A 14,229-nucleotide genomic window follows, 5' to 3' on the forward strand; every position below is an offset into this window, starting at 1 on the left:
GACCTTACCAGAAGAATGAGGTGCCCTGGTTGCCCATGCCTTCAGCAAACCCATTCCTTCCAATTCCTCAAGGAGCTTTTGTTCAACCTCTACAATAAAGCATTTATCGAAAAGAATTTACCGAATTTCAATATTAAATCTCAACTAATCAACTAAACTTCAACCAGCAATTGGTATCGCAAAAATCAGAATTGTAACATTAATCTCATCTAATCAACTGAACTAGACAATTCACATAACAACCAGGCTTACAATAATAGTTCAAGATATGAGCTAATTGCATTACTCAACCAAATTTCTCACATATTCCAATCAATCAATTCAGGAACTCAAATTTCCAAAATTAGAATTGTAAGATTAAATAAAAATGATTCACACTAACCACTAAGTTAGAATATCCAATGGCAGACTAAATTAATAAAAAGGTAACAAATTGCAAAAAGATATTAAACGAGCTTTGTAATAACCACATGCTTAAGCCAAACAATCCAATCATGCAATTTCAATGAAACAGAGCAAGAGTACATAATACACATCCCATCTATATTAATATATAGAGAAAAAACCAGTCTCTCAATTATACCCACAACCCAAGGACATAACTAATGATGCCAATTGAATTATTCTAGATACACGTATTGTGTTCCTATCCTAACTATTTCAATCAGAAGAGAGATTCGAGCAGACGACATTTGTCTTCAGTTTGAGGGAAGTCAAGTAAGTTTTAATAGGGACATCATCATCTTTATCATTCCTTGTGCACTCCATAGATTTATCGAGTCTTCATTTCAATCAAAGTTACTTCCGTTTTTTAATCATCATAGTTCTGTTTTAGTTTGGAGCCTAGAGTGAAATTTGTAGAAACATAATATATGACCAAGAAAAAAATCCCTAAACCAATTAAAAATCAAAGCAAACCCATTTAAAATTAAAGCAAACAAAGTCAAAATTAAGAAGTTCTTGCACTAATAGGATGTAAAAATAGGCACTTGGTGGCACAAAGAGCTCGAAATGCAGATGTTGCGGTCCAAAATTCGATCCCTCCAAGAGAGAAAAAGAGATAAATACTCAAACTGAGTAATGAAGGTCGGTGACTGAAAGATCGACAGAGCAAGTAAGAGGGGTTTTAGCGCTGGTGGTGTCGAGCATCAATTTTTTTCCCAGAAACTAAAAAGTAAAAGATACCTGAGCTAATGCAGTGGTTGTGCAAGGAGCTGCACCATAAAAGTCGCAGAGAAGAAAAGGCAAAGAAGAAGAAAAGATTAAGTTGGAGATTTTTCCTTCCATTTCAGATGGTGGTGAAAGGCAGAATACAAAGGTAGGTCTGAGATGGTGTGAATGGCTGATTAGGTCAAGTAAAGGAGAACCATCAAGGTCTCAATTTGGCGTAAAGTGAAATATTGGAGGGAAGACTAAATCTGTAACCCTTGAAAATTTGGGAAAATTTTGGGGGAAGGGAAGAGCGGTAAAATAATCGGTAAAAACAATAAATAATGAGCGGACAATTTTAATGAAATTGAATAAAAAAACATATTTTAGTTAATAATAGTAGAGTAGTATATTTCCACTCATTAAATGTATTGAGCACCAATTTCTAATGAGTGTATTTTTAACCCACATTAAATTTTGATCATTAAAAGACCATTTTCTTGTAGTGCTACTTTTACAAAGTCAATAAATGATTTGAAAGAGCAAATGGTTACTACTATTGCTCAGGTTACCAAAGAAGCAAAACAAATAGGCACCAGTAGATCACTGAAGTTCAGAGTTTTGTTTCTTCGGACCTTGAAGCAAAAGTATTCTAACACTGGCATATGAAGCACATAACATCCTCGTTATCTTCAATTGGTGCTAATCTTCCAAGAACTTTGTCTAGACCATATGCCGACTGTATGGACATATGTAGGTCAAATGAGGTTTCATCAACACCTACTGAAGTGTAAAGTTTCTCTTCTAACTTTTGCAAATCGATGTTAGTTGCAAAACGGAACAACTTCGATTGACCGTCCACGTATGTCATCTCATCTCGAATGGCTTTCCAATGACCGCGCCGCAATAGCATATGGGGAACAGTTCTAATCGACATACTTCTGCATTTAACAAAAAAAACACATTAACAACAAACGTGACAATATAGTAAACACTACTGTGTTGCATTGATGTCGAATGTGACAAATCTCGTAAACACTACATATTGTCGCAATTTAAATCCAATGCGATGAACGTGACAACATCACCATTGTCGCATTAGGTTGCAGTGGGGCAATGCGACAGATGCGACAAGTGTTGGAAATGCAGATATCGATTGCATTATGAGATTTTCAACAAAATACAGAGTTTCAATGAGTTGTAGGGTTTTGAAATGCATGAAACTAAATTATTTTCATTTGAATTTGACATATACATCTTATATACATCATCTTACACATTTTATATTGTATTGAAATTAGAATGTAGGTAAAATCCAACACAAGATTTATATGAATTTGAATTGGATTGTTGGATAAACAAAGTTTTAGCTCTTGAATTGGATTGTAAATTGTCGTAGAAAATGAAAAGAAAGAAAAAATAGAAAAAATGGGAAAAAAGAAAAGATATGAAGCGTGGATATCTCAATCGTCTATGAAGGAGAGGAGAATGAAAAAAGATAAGGGTATTTTAATCCAAATTAAAAAAAAATAAATATCTAAATTGGTAAGAACTTTAACAACTGTATTTAATATATAAATGAGCTTTCGAATAGTTTCGGGTTACTTTGAATTCATCTGTATAAATATAAAAGAAAAGTTTACTACTTTTTTTTATAAGCTAAAAATGAAATATTACTATTACTTTTATATCCACAATAGAAATTGAGTTTCTCTATTTGACGGTCAACAATTATTGCATCTAGATAAGGAATATAATTTTCCATCCCTAAATCGTATGACTTATATACTTTTATTTATTTTTAGGAAAGCCAAATGGAGATATGGGAAAGAAGCAGGTGTGTTCTAGCTTGACACCTATTCTTTGTTTTCAAACAGCTGTCGCTTTTGTTATTATTATTAGGAGTAAACTTATCTAAGCTTATCAAATATTTACTTCATTTTTTTTCAACTCACTTATTCATTATGGATTTCTTTAAAATAATCATTAATTCCTTATAGTTAACTATTGCCTTCCTATATTTTCTAAAATGTTGTCTTCAAAAAAAAAAATATATATATATTTTCTAAAATGTTGTACGTTTAATTTGTTTAAACTTTTTTTTCTCTTATTATAAAGTTAAACAAATCGCTCTAAACAAATTTAAAAGATTAATAATAATATACTTTATAAGTCATAAGATCAATCAGTTTTTAAATTTATGACAAGAAGTATAACGGAATGTATATCTTCAATCCAAAACTAGAGAAAATCTAGAGGTATTAAGGAGCTTACTAAAACAAATCTATATATTTTTTTTGGTAGGAAATGAAAAAAAAACAAATAAAGCCGTTTAACTTGGGATCAGCAAAGCTGTCCTCATCAAATCATCCAAAATCAGGGACGGAACGAATAATGGAGGAGAAGAAAAGGTTGAGAGGCCCAATAATCTTATATGACTTTCAACTGCGAGACGGTCCGCAACCCGATTTTGTTCTCTATAAATATGACCGAAGCTAATAAGATCAAAGGAAGAGCAAGAGAGGGGTGTTGTAACGAGGTGAGATAAACTTCTGCGATTTTAATAGGATGAAAAAGTCCATTTTATCCCTCAAATTAATGTTATGTAGTTTAAATAAGGTTAAAATAATAAAATATATTATTTTATCCATATTTTTATCCCACATACCAAATATTGAATAATAATTTTCGACTATTATATTTTTATTCTTATTTCAATCATTTATGTTTATCCCTATCCTAACATTTATTTTTATTTATATTTTAATAGAATATCAAACGCTTCGTAGGAGCATCTCGAATAGATATAATTAGAAAAGTGATTGGTAATATAATATTAGCTTTGGCAATTTTAAATAGTGTTATTTATTGGAATGATGATGAGTATTTAAAAATTTTCAAATAAATTACTATTTCTTTTTTACAATCTTCTATTAAGATTGTTTGTTTTTTAATATAAAAAGTGATTTATTTATTTACTTGATTTATTTTTATTATAAAAATAAATTATATATAAAATAATAATTTACGAAGTTATAATATTAATTTTTTAGTAGAAGTTATAAAAGTAATGTAAGGCGGTTAGAAAATAAAATATTATATTTTAATATGATTTATTAATTTTAAGCAATTTTGATAGCAATCTATTGGAATGGTCTACGATAATATGCATCAAATTTTTTAATTTTTAATTATAAAAAGCTTTTGATTCAAAAAACACATTAAAATTTTTTATTTAAGAGATAAAATGTCAAATTTATAAATAAAAGTATTAAAGATTTTTTATCTTGAAAAAAAAATATTGAAGATTTTTTTATATAATTTATGTATTCACCGTTCAAAGATTGTATTGAAATACAAATTATTTAATAAATTAAAATTGATTGAATATAATTATTATAAAAAGCAAAAATGAACTATTTAATTTTTGTTCGTAGTTTCCCAATAAAAATTAACAGAATGAAGATGCATTTGGTTATGAAAAGAAGATACATTTGCTTCTTCCATTCGGCATTTCTAAGATATATGCGATTATCAATCTGATTAAGAAAAGGAAATTTCCTCTCTCATTCAGAATTCAGATTCCTGTTTAACCGATCTACCTCTTCAATAATAAAGATCTTTTTGTTTGTTTGTTTGTTTGAAAAAAGGCATTCTCTTTCTTCATTTCATTTCATTTCAAGTCTTCTCCGTCTCTCTTGAATGGTCATCACCTAATAATTCATTCTCTGTTTTCTCTAGGATATTCCCCTCTTGCCTCTTCTGATTTCACCTAGACACGGATTGGATTTGATTTCATTTGATTTTCCCTCCTTTTACAAATTAGGTTTCTTTCTTTCTCTTCTTTGATTGATGTTTGTCTAAATTTTTCCAATATGAAGAGGGGTAAATCGGAAACCAGGTTGGATAAAGTCGATATGTTTGTATCTTTAAGCAGGCAAAGATCGATTCAAATCCTAATTGGTCTAGGTATTTTGTATGTAATCCTTGTAACTTTTGAATTACCCCTTGTGTTCAATGCTGGTTTTGGTGCTTTGTCTCAAGAAACCCTGGTTCGCCCTTCTATTCTTCAAAGCGAGGAGAATTTGCAGGCTAGGCATGCCCCGACTCGTCCCCTTCCTCGGGTTTCTCACAGCTCCGACCAACCATCTCCCCTACTCAAACGCGAGAGGCCTCCTGTCAAGGTTTTGTCAGGTTTAGATTTTGACCCTGAATCATTTGATCCCACTAAAAAAGATGGTTCCGTGGAGCTGCACAAGAGTGCTAAGACTGCTTGGGAGGTCGGAAGGAAGCTGTGGGATGGGATGGAATCCGGTAAAATTCAGGTTTTGAAGCTTAATTCGTCAGACAACAAATCCGATTCGTGCCCGAATTCGGTTACTCTACGCGGGTCGGAGTTTGTGAAACGGGGGAGGATGGTGGAGTTACCTTGTGGGCTGACATTGGGATCACACATAACGGTGGTGGGGAAGCCAAGGGGGGCTCACGCCGAGGAAGAGCCAAAGATTGCGCTGGCGAGAGGTAAGGGAGAACAAGTGATGGTTACTCAGTTTATGATGGAGCTTCAGGGTTTGAAAACTGTCGATGGTGAAGACCCGCCTAGGATTCTGCATTTCAATCCCAGGTTGAAGGGGGATTGGAGCGGGAAGCCCGTGATTGAGCAGAATACTTGTTACAGGATGCACTGGGGGAATGCTATGCGCTGCGAAGGCTGGAAGTCTAAGGCTGATGAGGAGACAGGTTAGTGTTTAGTTCCATATTGTTTTGCTAATAATTTCTTCTGCAATCGTGTTTTCAGACCTGTCTAATTTTGTGTTAATTAGCCTAGTAATAGAGATGGATTTAAGTACAGGTTTTCCTTGTTGATAGGTGAAGGAAGTCTTGAATGATGATAGGATAATAACATGTGAACATTGCATATTGGCTAGCTAGATAGAATGGGATTCTAATAATACAAACAGGAGATGTATTACAAAGTTGAAGCAGAACTGCTTGTCAGACTTTATATTGCCGAATCAGATTTAAAACAGGGGCTGGAACATGCAGCTTTTTCTGAAAGTTGTAAATTGAAATGGTTTTCTATGTTATTCTTCGAGGAAGAGGAATTATCAGGTCTTAATAGGGGTATATCAGCTCCTTTTCTGTCCTTGTTTGTTATACTGATAATTCCAAGTTGTCTCGTTTTGAATGCTTTATCTGATAACTTTCTTCTAGACTCGAGTGAATGTTAGGCATGTGCATTTGAATTAGCAAGGATGAGTTGCATAGTAATAGTGTTGATTTGATTAATATGAAGGTTTTCTGTTATATTGTGTAATACATGCAGGGTTTGGATAGTCTCCTTTTTTTTCTTTTTCTCTTTCTGTTTATCCTTTCTCATTGGTGAGAAATTGTTTATGTTGGTTGCAGTTGATGGGCAGGTTAAATGTGAGAAGTGGATTCGTGATGATGACAATGGCTCAGAGGAGTCAAAGGCGACTTGGTGGTTAAATCGGTTAATAGGCCGAACTAAAAAAGTGACTATTGACTGGCCATTTCCATTTTCAGAGAATAAGCTATTTGTTTTAACTCTCAGTGCTGGCTTGGAGGGTTATCATATTAGTGTCGATGGAAGGCATGTCACTTCTTTTCCTTATCGCACTGTGAGTGATATCCTGTCACCTGTATTCTCTCCATAATAGATGTGGGCACTTTGTAATATTGTTCAGTTATCCTGTCTTACAGGGCTTTACTCTTGAGGATGCCACTGGGCTAAGTGTGAACGGCGACATTGATGTTCATTCCGTATTTGCTGCTTCATTGCCCTCTGCGCACCCTAGTTTTGCTCCTCAAAGGCATTTAGAGATGTCTGAAAAATGGAGAGCGCCACCACTTCCTGAGGGACCTGCACAGCTTTTTATCGGTGTCCTTTCTGCTGGCAACCATTTTGCTGAGAGAATGGCTGTCAGGAAGAGTTGGATGCAGGATAAGAATGTTCAATCTTCAAGTGTGGTAGCTCGTTTCTTTGTAGCACTGGTATGTTATGAATAACTGCAGTTTACATTGTGTTTTTCTAACATAGTGAAGCTACTTACCTTTGGATGCTTTGATAGAATGCAAGGAAAGAAGTGAATTTTGAGTTGAAGAAAGAGGCAGAATATTTTGGTGACATCGTTATTGTGCCTTATATGGACAACTATGATCTTGTTGTATTAAAGACTGTTGCTATCTGCGAATATGGGGTGAGTTGAGGAAAAGAAATTGCGAAGGAGAAAAATGTGACTTTAATTTTATGAAACTTATTTGGTTTGCCATTTGCCGCAGTTCCGCACTGTACGGGCCAAGTATATTATGAAGTGTGATGATGACACATTCATTAGAGTGGATGCAGTCATTGATGAAGCAAGAAAAATTCCCGAGGGAAGGAGTATGTACATTGGGAACATAAATTACTACCACAAGCCTTTGCGATATGGTAAATGGGCAGTGACATATGAGGTATGGACTTTCCCCAATTTTCATCCTCAGGAGTGCAAAATTTGATATGCTGCTTTAACTTTTAACCGTTGCCTCTGATTTCAAAAAAATTCCATTGCTTTGGACCATCCTCTTGGATTTCATGTGAGAATGCAACACCTGTTTGAAGTAACATCACTCGTGCTATATATTTTGTTATCAATTTCTATGGTATAGTTCTATGGCTCTTCTTTTTTCAAACAGAGAAAAAGAGCACAGTCAACACATTATATTCTAGGGTTACATCTCATCTTGATCAAGTTGGATGCGCTGTAATGATAATATATATATATATCGCTTACATGTTGCATAACTCTGATTTTGGGCTACAATTTTTGGACCCTGGCCTTGGTAAAATTTCTGAATCTGCTGTTGTTAGGCAAATCACCATTAAAAATTGGTACATCCAGGTTGTAAAATGATGATTTTTTTGTAAAGTTAAGTGAATTTATCTGCCGGAGCTTTACTTGTTAAGGGCTCAATTTTGATATTTTGTCCAGATCAGAGCCCAAATGTTTGAAATAAAAGACCAGGGGTAAAATCCGTGGCCAAAAATAAGGTTGTCTTTAATTTTATTAATGGAACAACAGTTAGAGAACAGAGAATTATGATTGTGTTAGTAGAACCTTACTGCTTCTTTGTGGAAGATATTATCTTTTGGATATCGCTCTTCGCGTTTAATATTCATAATTTTTGGTGGTTTCAGGAGTGGCCGGAAGAAGATTATCCACCTTATGCAAATGGGCCAGGCTATATCTTATCCAATGACATTGCCAAGTTCATTGTTGCAGAGTTTGAGAGACATAAATTAAGGGTAAGCAATAACATCCACCGAGGAAAAGAAAAAGATAAGATCGGGCTTGTTCAACTCTGATTTTAAGCATCATCTACTTTTTTTCCTTTTGCAGTTGTTCAAGATGGAAGATGTGAGCATGGGATTGTGGGTGGAGAAGTTTAACAGCTCGAAGACCGTGGAGTATGTACACAGCTTAAAGTTCTGCCAGTTTGGATGCATCGAAGGCTATTTTACGGCACATTATCAATCCCCGAGGCAGATGATCTGCCTGTGGGATAAATTGGAGAGACTGGGATTGCCACAGTGCTGCAACATGAGATGAGTGATATACTAATCTTGGTTTTTGCTGAAGAAACAAAGGGATGATGCTGCTAGTCGCAACGTACGGTGACTCAGAGAGTAATTGAACATCCAAAAAGATCCAAATCTTCACAACAGTTCGGTTATTGTATGAACAAATGTGAAGATGGGGTAGAAGAAGAAGAAAGAAACAAGTTTTGCAGATGTAGCATTTGTATATTTGTATCAAGAAATTGATGTAGTTGTGTCCCAGGGTTAAGCATATTTCCACTTCTAATTCATTCTTTTTTCCTTTTACTTACTCCGGAGCTAGAAATATGATCAACAGTGCTAGATGAATTGCACAAGGGCAACAATCAAACAAATACCTGGGACCTTTTTTTTTCTATGCTTTCTTTTTCCTTTTTTTCTTTTGTTGTAATATTTTCTCAATTTTTTTGATTTTGGTTATAAGATATATTGTCCAACTTCATGCCATAAATAAATACAATAACACTGTATATTTCAATTTGGAGGCGTATCAATAACTTTATTTGCATATAAATCCATTTCCTATTTAGGCTTTTATTTTTTTTATTTTTTTTGTGTGTGTGGATAGAAGATGAAACTTTTAGGTGCTGTTTGGCTCACAGAATAGAATATGTATTCTTTAAATTCTATGTTTGGTTGATGGAATAAGATCATATGGAATTGTAAATGTTGTTTAGAAGACAACTTTATCCTTTTTAAGGAAAAATGTGAAAAACGATAAAAAAAAATGCGAAAAAAATGACAAGGGTAAAAATGTAAAACTGTAATAATATTTGATTAGGATTTTTTTTTGTAATATTTCATAGGCCTAATACACAAATAACCCCCTGAACTTGTCCAAATGTTGCAACTGCCCCCCTCAACTTTCAATTGTAACAACTTACCCCTTAAACTTGTCTAATTGTAAAATATAACCCCTCAAACTTGTCCAATTGTAAAATATAACCCCAAATTGAGAATTTTTTTACCCCGTACTTGAAGCAACCGTAAAAATGTTTCCCCGAATTCGTATCACGCTATGAAATCTTCAATGGAGCTATTTCTCCACTTAAACACATTTTTACCCACATAATATCCCAAAACTTTGAATCAAGAAATCACTAAAAAACGAACAGCAATAACAAAAAGAAGAAGAAGAAGTTGAAGAATAAGTTGAAGAATTGATGATTTGGTTACTTAAATACTGATTTTTTGGGGTCTAAAGATCTGATTATCACATTCCATGAGCGTTTGCAGCTTGTGTATTTCACGTGTTTCTTCAATTGCAGTCCATGTCAGCAATTTGGGGTTCTGTTTTACAATTGAACAAGTTTGAGGGGTTATGTTTTACAATTGGATAAGTTTGAGGGGTAAGTTGTTACAATTGAAAGTTGGAGGGGGCAGTTGTAACATTTGAACAAGTTCAGAGGGTTATTTATGTATTAGGCCTATTTCATATAATTTTCAATTTTCATTAGATGAAACACGAGGACTTGGGCATTTAACTATTTATATTTCATATTTTTATTTTTATTGTTTTCACCTTCTATAACTTTTCATTTTTTTTTAATCGTTTTTCATGTTTTTTTTTTGCGTGAAACATGAAACAAATTATTTTATAAATATAAGATGGTTAATTTTGGAATCAAAAAAATATTAGTTATAGAATAGATATTTCTAGGTTTAATTTAAGAGTCTTTATTCCACTAACTGTGGAATACAAATTCTACATATATTTCATAAAAAAAAAAATAATGAACAATACAAATTCTATGGAACAGATATTTCATAAAAAAAAATAATGAACAATGGTGGAACATAGATTCTCTAGCTATTTTATTCTAGTCTAAACATAACAACTATCCAGGCCAAATCAAAATCTATTACTACTATTGATAGTTGTTGCTAGTTATGACATTTTTGGTTCCATAAAAGTGAAGTGAAATGAATTATTATTATTTGTACCTAAAAGCTATATTATGAGCATATTTTAAATTAATTAACAATTCAGTTTTAAAAAATAAAAATTATATTACAAAAATTAATAAAAATAATTTTAATAATTAAATAAGAATTAAAAATAACATAATAAAATATTGCTTATATGGACACTAGCGTAGTCAAGGTAAGGTCATCGAAATTTGATGGTTGCTCATAATTCCTCAAATGGGGAACCTTTGATTTCTTAGGCTTTTCAGTTTCTTCATTCTTATTGCTTCGAGGCTTACTCTTCTTGCTCGCTTGAGGGTTCTTCCCCTTACTCTCGAACCATTGAACGATGAAAAGGATGAAATGAAAAATAAAAGGAAAATGAACTTACTTTGGAGAAGCAGCGACTTTCTGAAATCAAAACCAGAAGAAAACAGACAAAATTTGAAACTTAGAAAAAAAAAGAGAAGTATCGAGCAGAAAGAAGTAATAAAAGCAGTGAACGGGAAAAGGAAGATAAAAAAAGATTGAGAAATCGAAAAGACTCAAAGGCAACTGGAGTTTTCTCATCATTACAAGCGTACTCATAAATGAGCCACAAAACATGAAGTTTTTGGTCCAGCCGCAGTCGGACACATCAGCAAATTTGAGAGTCTAAAATAGGCGGCATCATCAAAACTTCAAAACGACGGTTTTGGAGGATAAAATCACAAAAGATCCTCCTAACAAAGCAACAATTATGAAATAAATCCTGAAAGAATGTCTAAAAATGCTAGAGGGAGAGGGGGCATCTCATATCATGCAAAGTGACATCACGTGGATGATGTCATTCCCACCATTATTAGAGTTAAAAGGCCACGTGCATGAACTATCAGCCCAAGTTCAACGATAACAGCCCAAAGACATCTATGGAGGCCCAAATTCGGCAAGAGGGGCTTTTACCCCAATCACAAGCGAATCTTTCGGAATCCTACGAGATAAATGATCCCTCACAGGATTCATACTCATTAAAGGATAAGGAATCCTCAACTCATAAGGATTCCTAAAACGATGTCAACCTTAACCTAAAGAAATACTATAAATAAACAAGCATTGGGACAACATTTGGTACATTAACTAATATTGTGAACTAGTTCATACCCTTCAATCAAATCCAATCATAAACTGACTTAGACATCAGAGCGAGTTCGCTGGATTCCGGTTCCGTCTAACCTACATTCTGTTTTACAGTTGAATTGCTCCAACGGTTTGGACACGTAATCAACATCAGGTTATATTAAGAAAATATAGTATGAAAATTAGATATTATACTATATTATATATTTTAGGTAGATTTTAGTTAATTGGTTATATGAATCAATCCATATAACTCGTTTTACGTTTTTCTCGTCTTTCTTTTTACATTTTCCTTTTTTATGTTTTTTCATTATCTTTTTTTTCAATTTTTAATCAGATTTAGTTAAACGAATCAACTCGTGTAATCCATTTATTAAATAAATTAGATCAATCCATTTAATAAATGGGATGAGTTGATTTAACCATTTTATCATTTTCAATACTTTAAAGTAGACCTGGGCATGGGCCGGGCTGGGTCGGACTCGGGCTGGCCTGTCGAGCTTTTAGTAAAGCCTGATGAGCCCAAGCCCAGCCCAGCCTGCAGGTAATTTAATCGGGCTGGGCTCGGGCCTGAGATATAAATCCCAAGCCCGCCCGTCCAAGCCCATCTGTATATTTTAAAAAATAAATTAAATTTAAAACATCCTAAAAAAAATAGAGTAGCTTATATCCTAAAACATCCTAAAACAGAACATAGTCAAGCAACATTAAAACAAGGGAAAATTACAAAACTAGGTCAAATGGGAAGCCCATTTACATATTAAACCCATTTACTCAATCTACTACATATCTAGACTGTTTTGTGTAACTTTCCCATAATACCCCCAATCTTTCATCTTCCTCTTCCTCTTCCTCTTCCTTACGGTTTCCTCTTCACCCAAAATGGCTCATCCTCCTTCCACAGAGATCTAACCTGCAAAATCCGTTGTTGTTTGACGGCGTTCTCCAGCAACTTCTACTCCGGTGAGAGAAAAGGGAAGCGAACGACGGTAGAGGAAAAACGAGAGGGCGATTTTAGGGCGAACGACGGTGAGAGAAGGTGAACGACGGTAGAAGAAGGTGAACAATGAGAGCAAAGAAGAGGAAGAATGCGAACAGACGGTAGAAGAAGGTGAACATTGAGAGAAAAGACGAGGAAGAAGGCGAACAACAGAGAAAATGGAAGAAAGAGGGCGATTTTAGAGCGAACGACAACCTCGTTCCGTGAGGCGGAAGATTGGAAAACGCAGATAAAATGCCTAATTCTATAAATCTCACTGAATTATTGTTGGTGTATTCATCTATGTTCTGATTGTTTTGTTAAATAATGTTAGAATCCGTTGTTATTTGCCATTTTTTGTTATATACCACTTAGCGAATTTTGTTAAAAACACATCCAGACTTCGCATATGCTAACTAAAATCATCAACTAAACTAAACATTCGTTTCGCAGGCTTCGCATATGCTAACTAAAATCATCAACTAAACCAAACAATCGCTTCGCAGGCTTCGCATATGCTAACTAAAATCATAAACTAAACCAAACATTAGCTTCGCAGACTTCGCAGGCTTCGCATATTTAGCTTCGCAGGGTTCGCATATGCTAACTAAAATCATCAACTAAACCAAACATTAGCTTCGCAGGGTTCGCAGGCTTCGCATATTTAGCTTCGCAAGGTTCGCATATGCTAACCTCTGCGAAGTCAGACGGGAGGAAGATAACCGCGCGTAAATATTGGGGGTATTATGAGAAAGTTACACAAAATCAATCTAGATATGTAGTAAGTTGAGTAAATGAGTTTAATATGTAAATGAGCTTCCCATTTGACCTAGTTTTGTAATTTTCCCTTAAAACAAATGTTTAGTCTAACAAACGTGCAGCGTTTTTTTTTTTTTTTTATGGAGGAGGAGATTAGGTTTAGTCTAACAAATGTTTATATATTTATATTTTTGTTTTATAAATTATAATTAATATTTATATAACATCATAATAATAATAATATCAGCATATATTGTATCGGGTCGGACCGGGCCGGACCGAAGTAAAATATGTAAAGCCCAAACTTGTTCAGTTTTTGACGGGCTTATATGGGCTTGGGCCGAACCGGACCTGAATGCATTTTTATATGTCCAGGTCTGGCGGGTCGGACGGGTTCACCGGCCCATACCCAGGTCTACTTTAAAGTATATTTTCTCTTATGCCAGCAAATAGGATAGTCCTTCTTTGTGTCGGCTTCTCCTTCTGACTATTTTTTATGGGTGGATTTTGGAATATTTTTTTATTTTGATGATAATAGTAATTTTAAGGCGTTATTTTGGAAATTTGATGGTTATAATGTTAAAAAACGTAAAATGAGTAAAGTAGACTATTGTTCTATCAGTAATGTTGACGTAGTCGGTCAACGACTGACCAAACAGTTTCCTGTAATGGTTTCTAATTCTCAATATAATTAATT

General features: G+C 34.1%; 1 protein-coding gene across 1 annotated transcript; it reads left to right on the forward strand.

Annotated features, from left to right (window-relative positions):
• The first annotated feature begins 4,585 nt into the window (after positions 1-4,585).
• On the forward strand, positions 4,586-9,248 carry LOC136231396 (hydroxyproline O-galactosyltransferase GALT6). Its single transcript, XM_066020750.1, has 7 exons — positions 4,586-5,889; positions 6,559-6,791; positions 6,874-7,164; positions 7,242-7,370; positions 7,453-7,626; positions 8,351-8,458; positions 8,553-9,248. Exons 1-7 carry the CDS (start codon positions 5,025-5,027, stop codon positions 8,760-8,762), a joined length of 2,010 nt encoding a protein of 669 aa, XP_065876822.1. The 5' UTR covers positions 4,586-5,024; the 3' UTR covers positions 8,763-9,248.
• Positions 9,249-14,229: the final 4,981 nt, after the last annotated feature.

This window comes from Euphorbia lathyris, chromosome 1 (genome assembly GCF_963576675.1).
Source record: "Euphorbia lathyris chromosome 1, ddEupLath1.1, whole genome shotgun sequence".
Classification (NCBI taxonomy): Eukaryota; Viridiplantae; Streptophyta; class Magnoliopsida; order Malpighiales; family Euphorbiaceae; genus Euphorbia; species Euphorbia lathyris.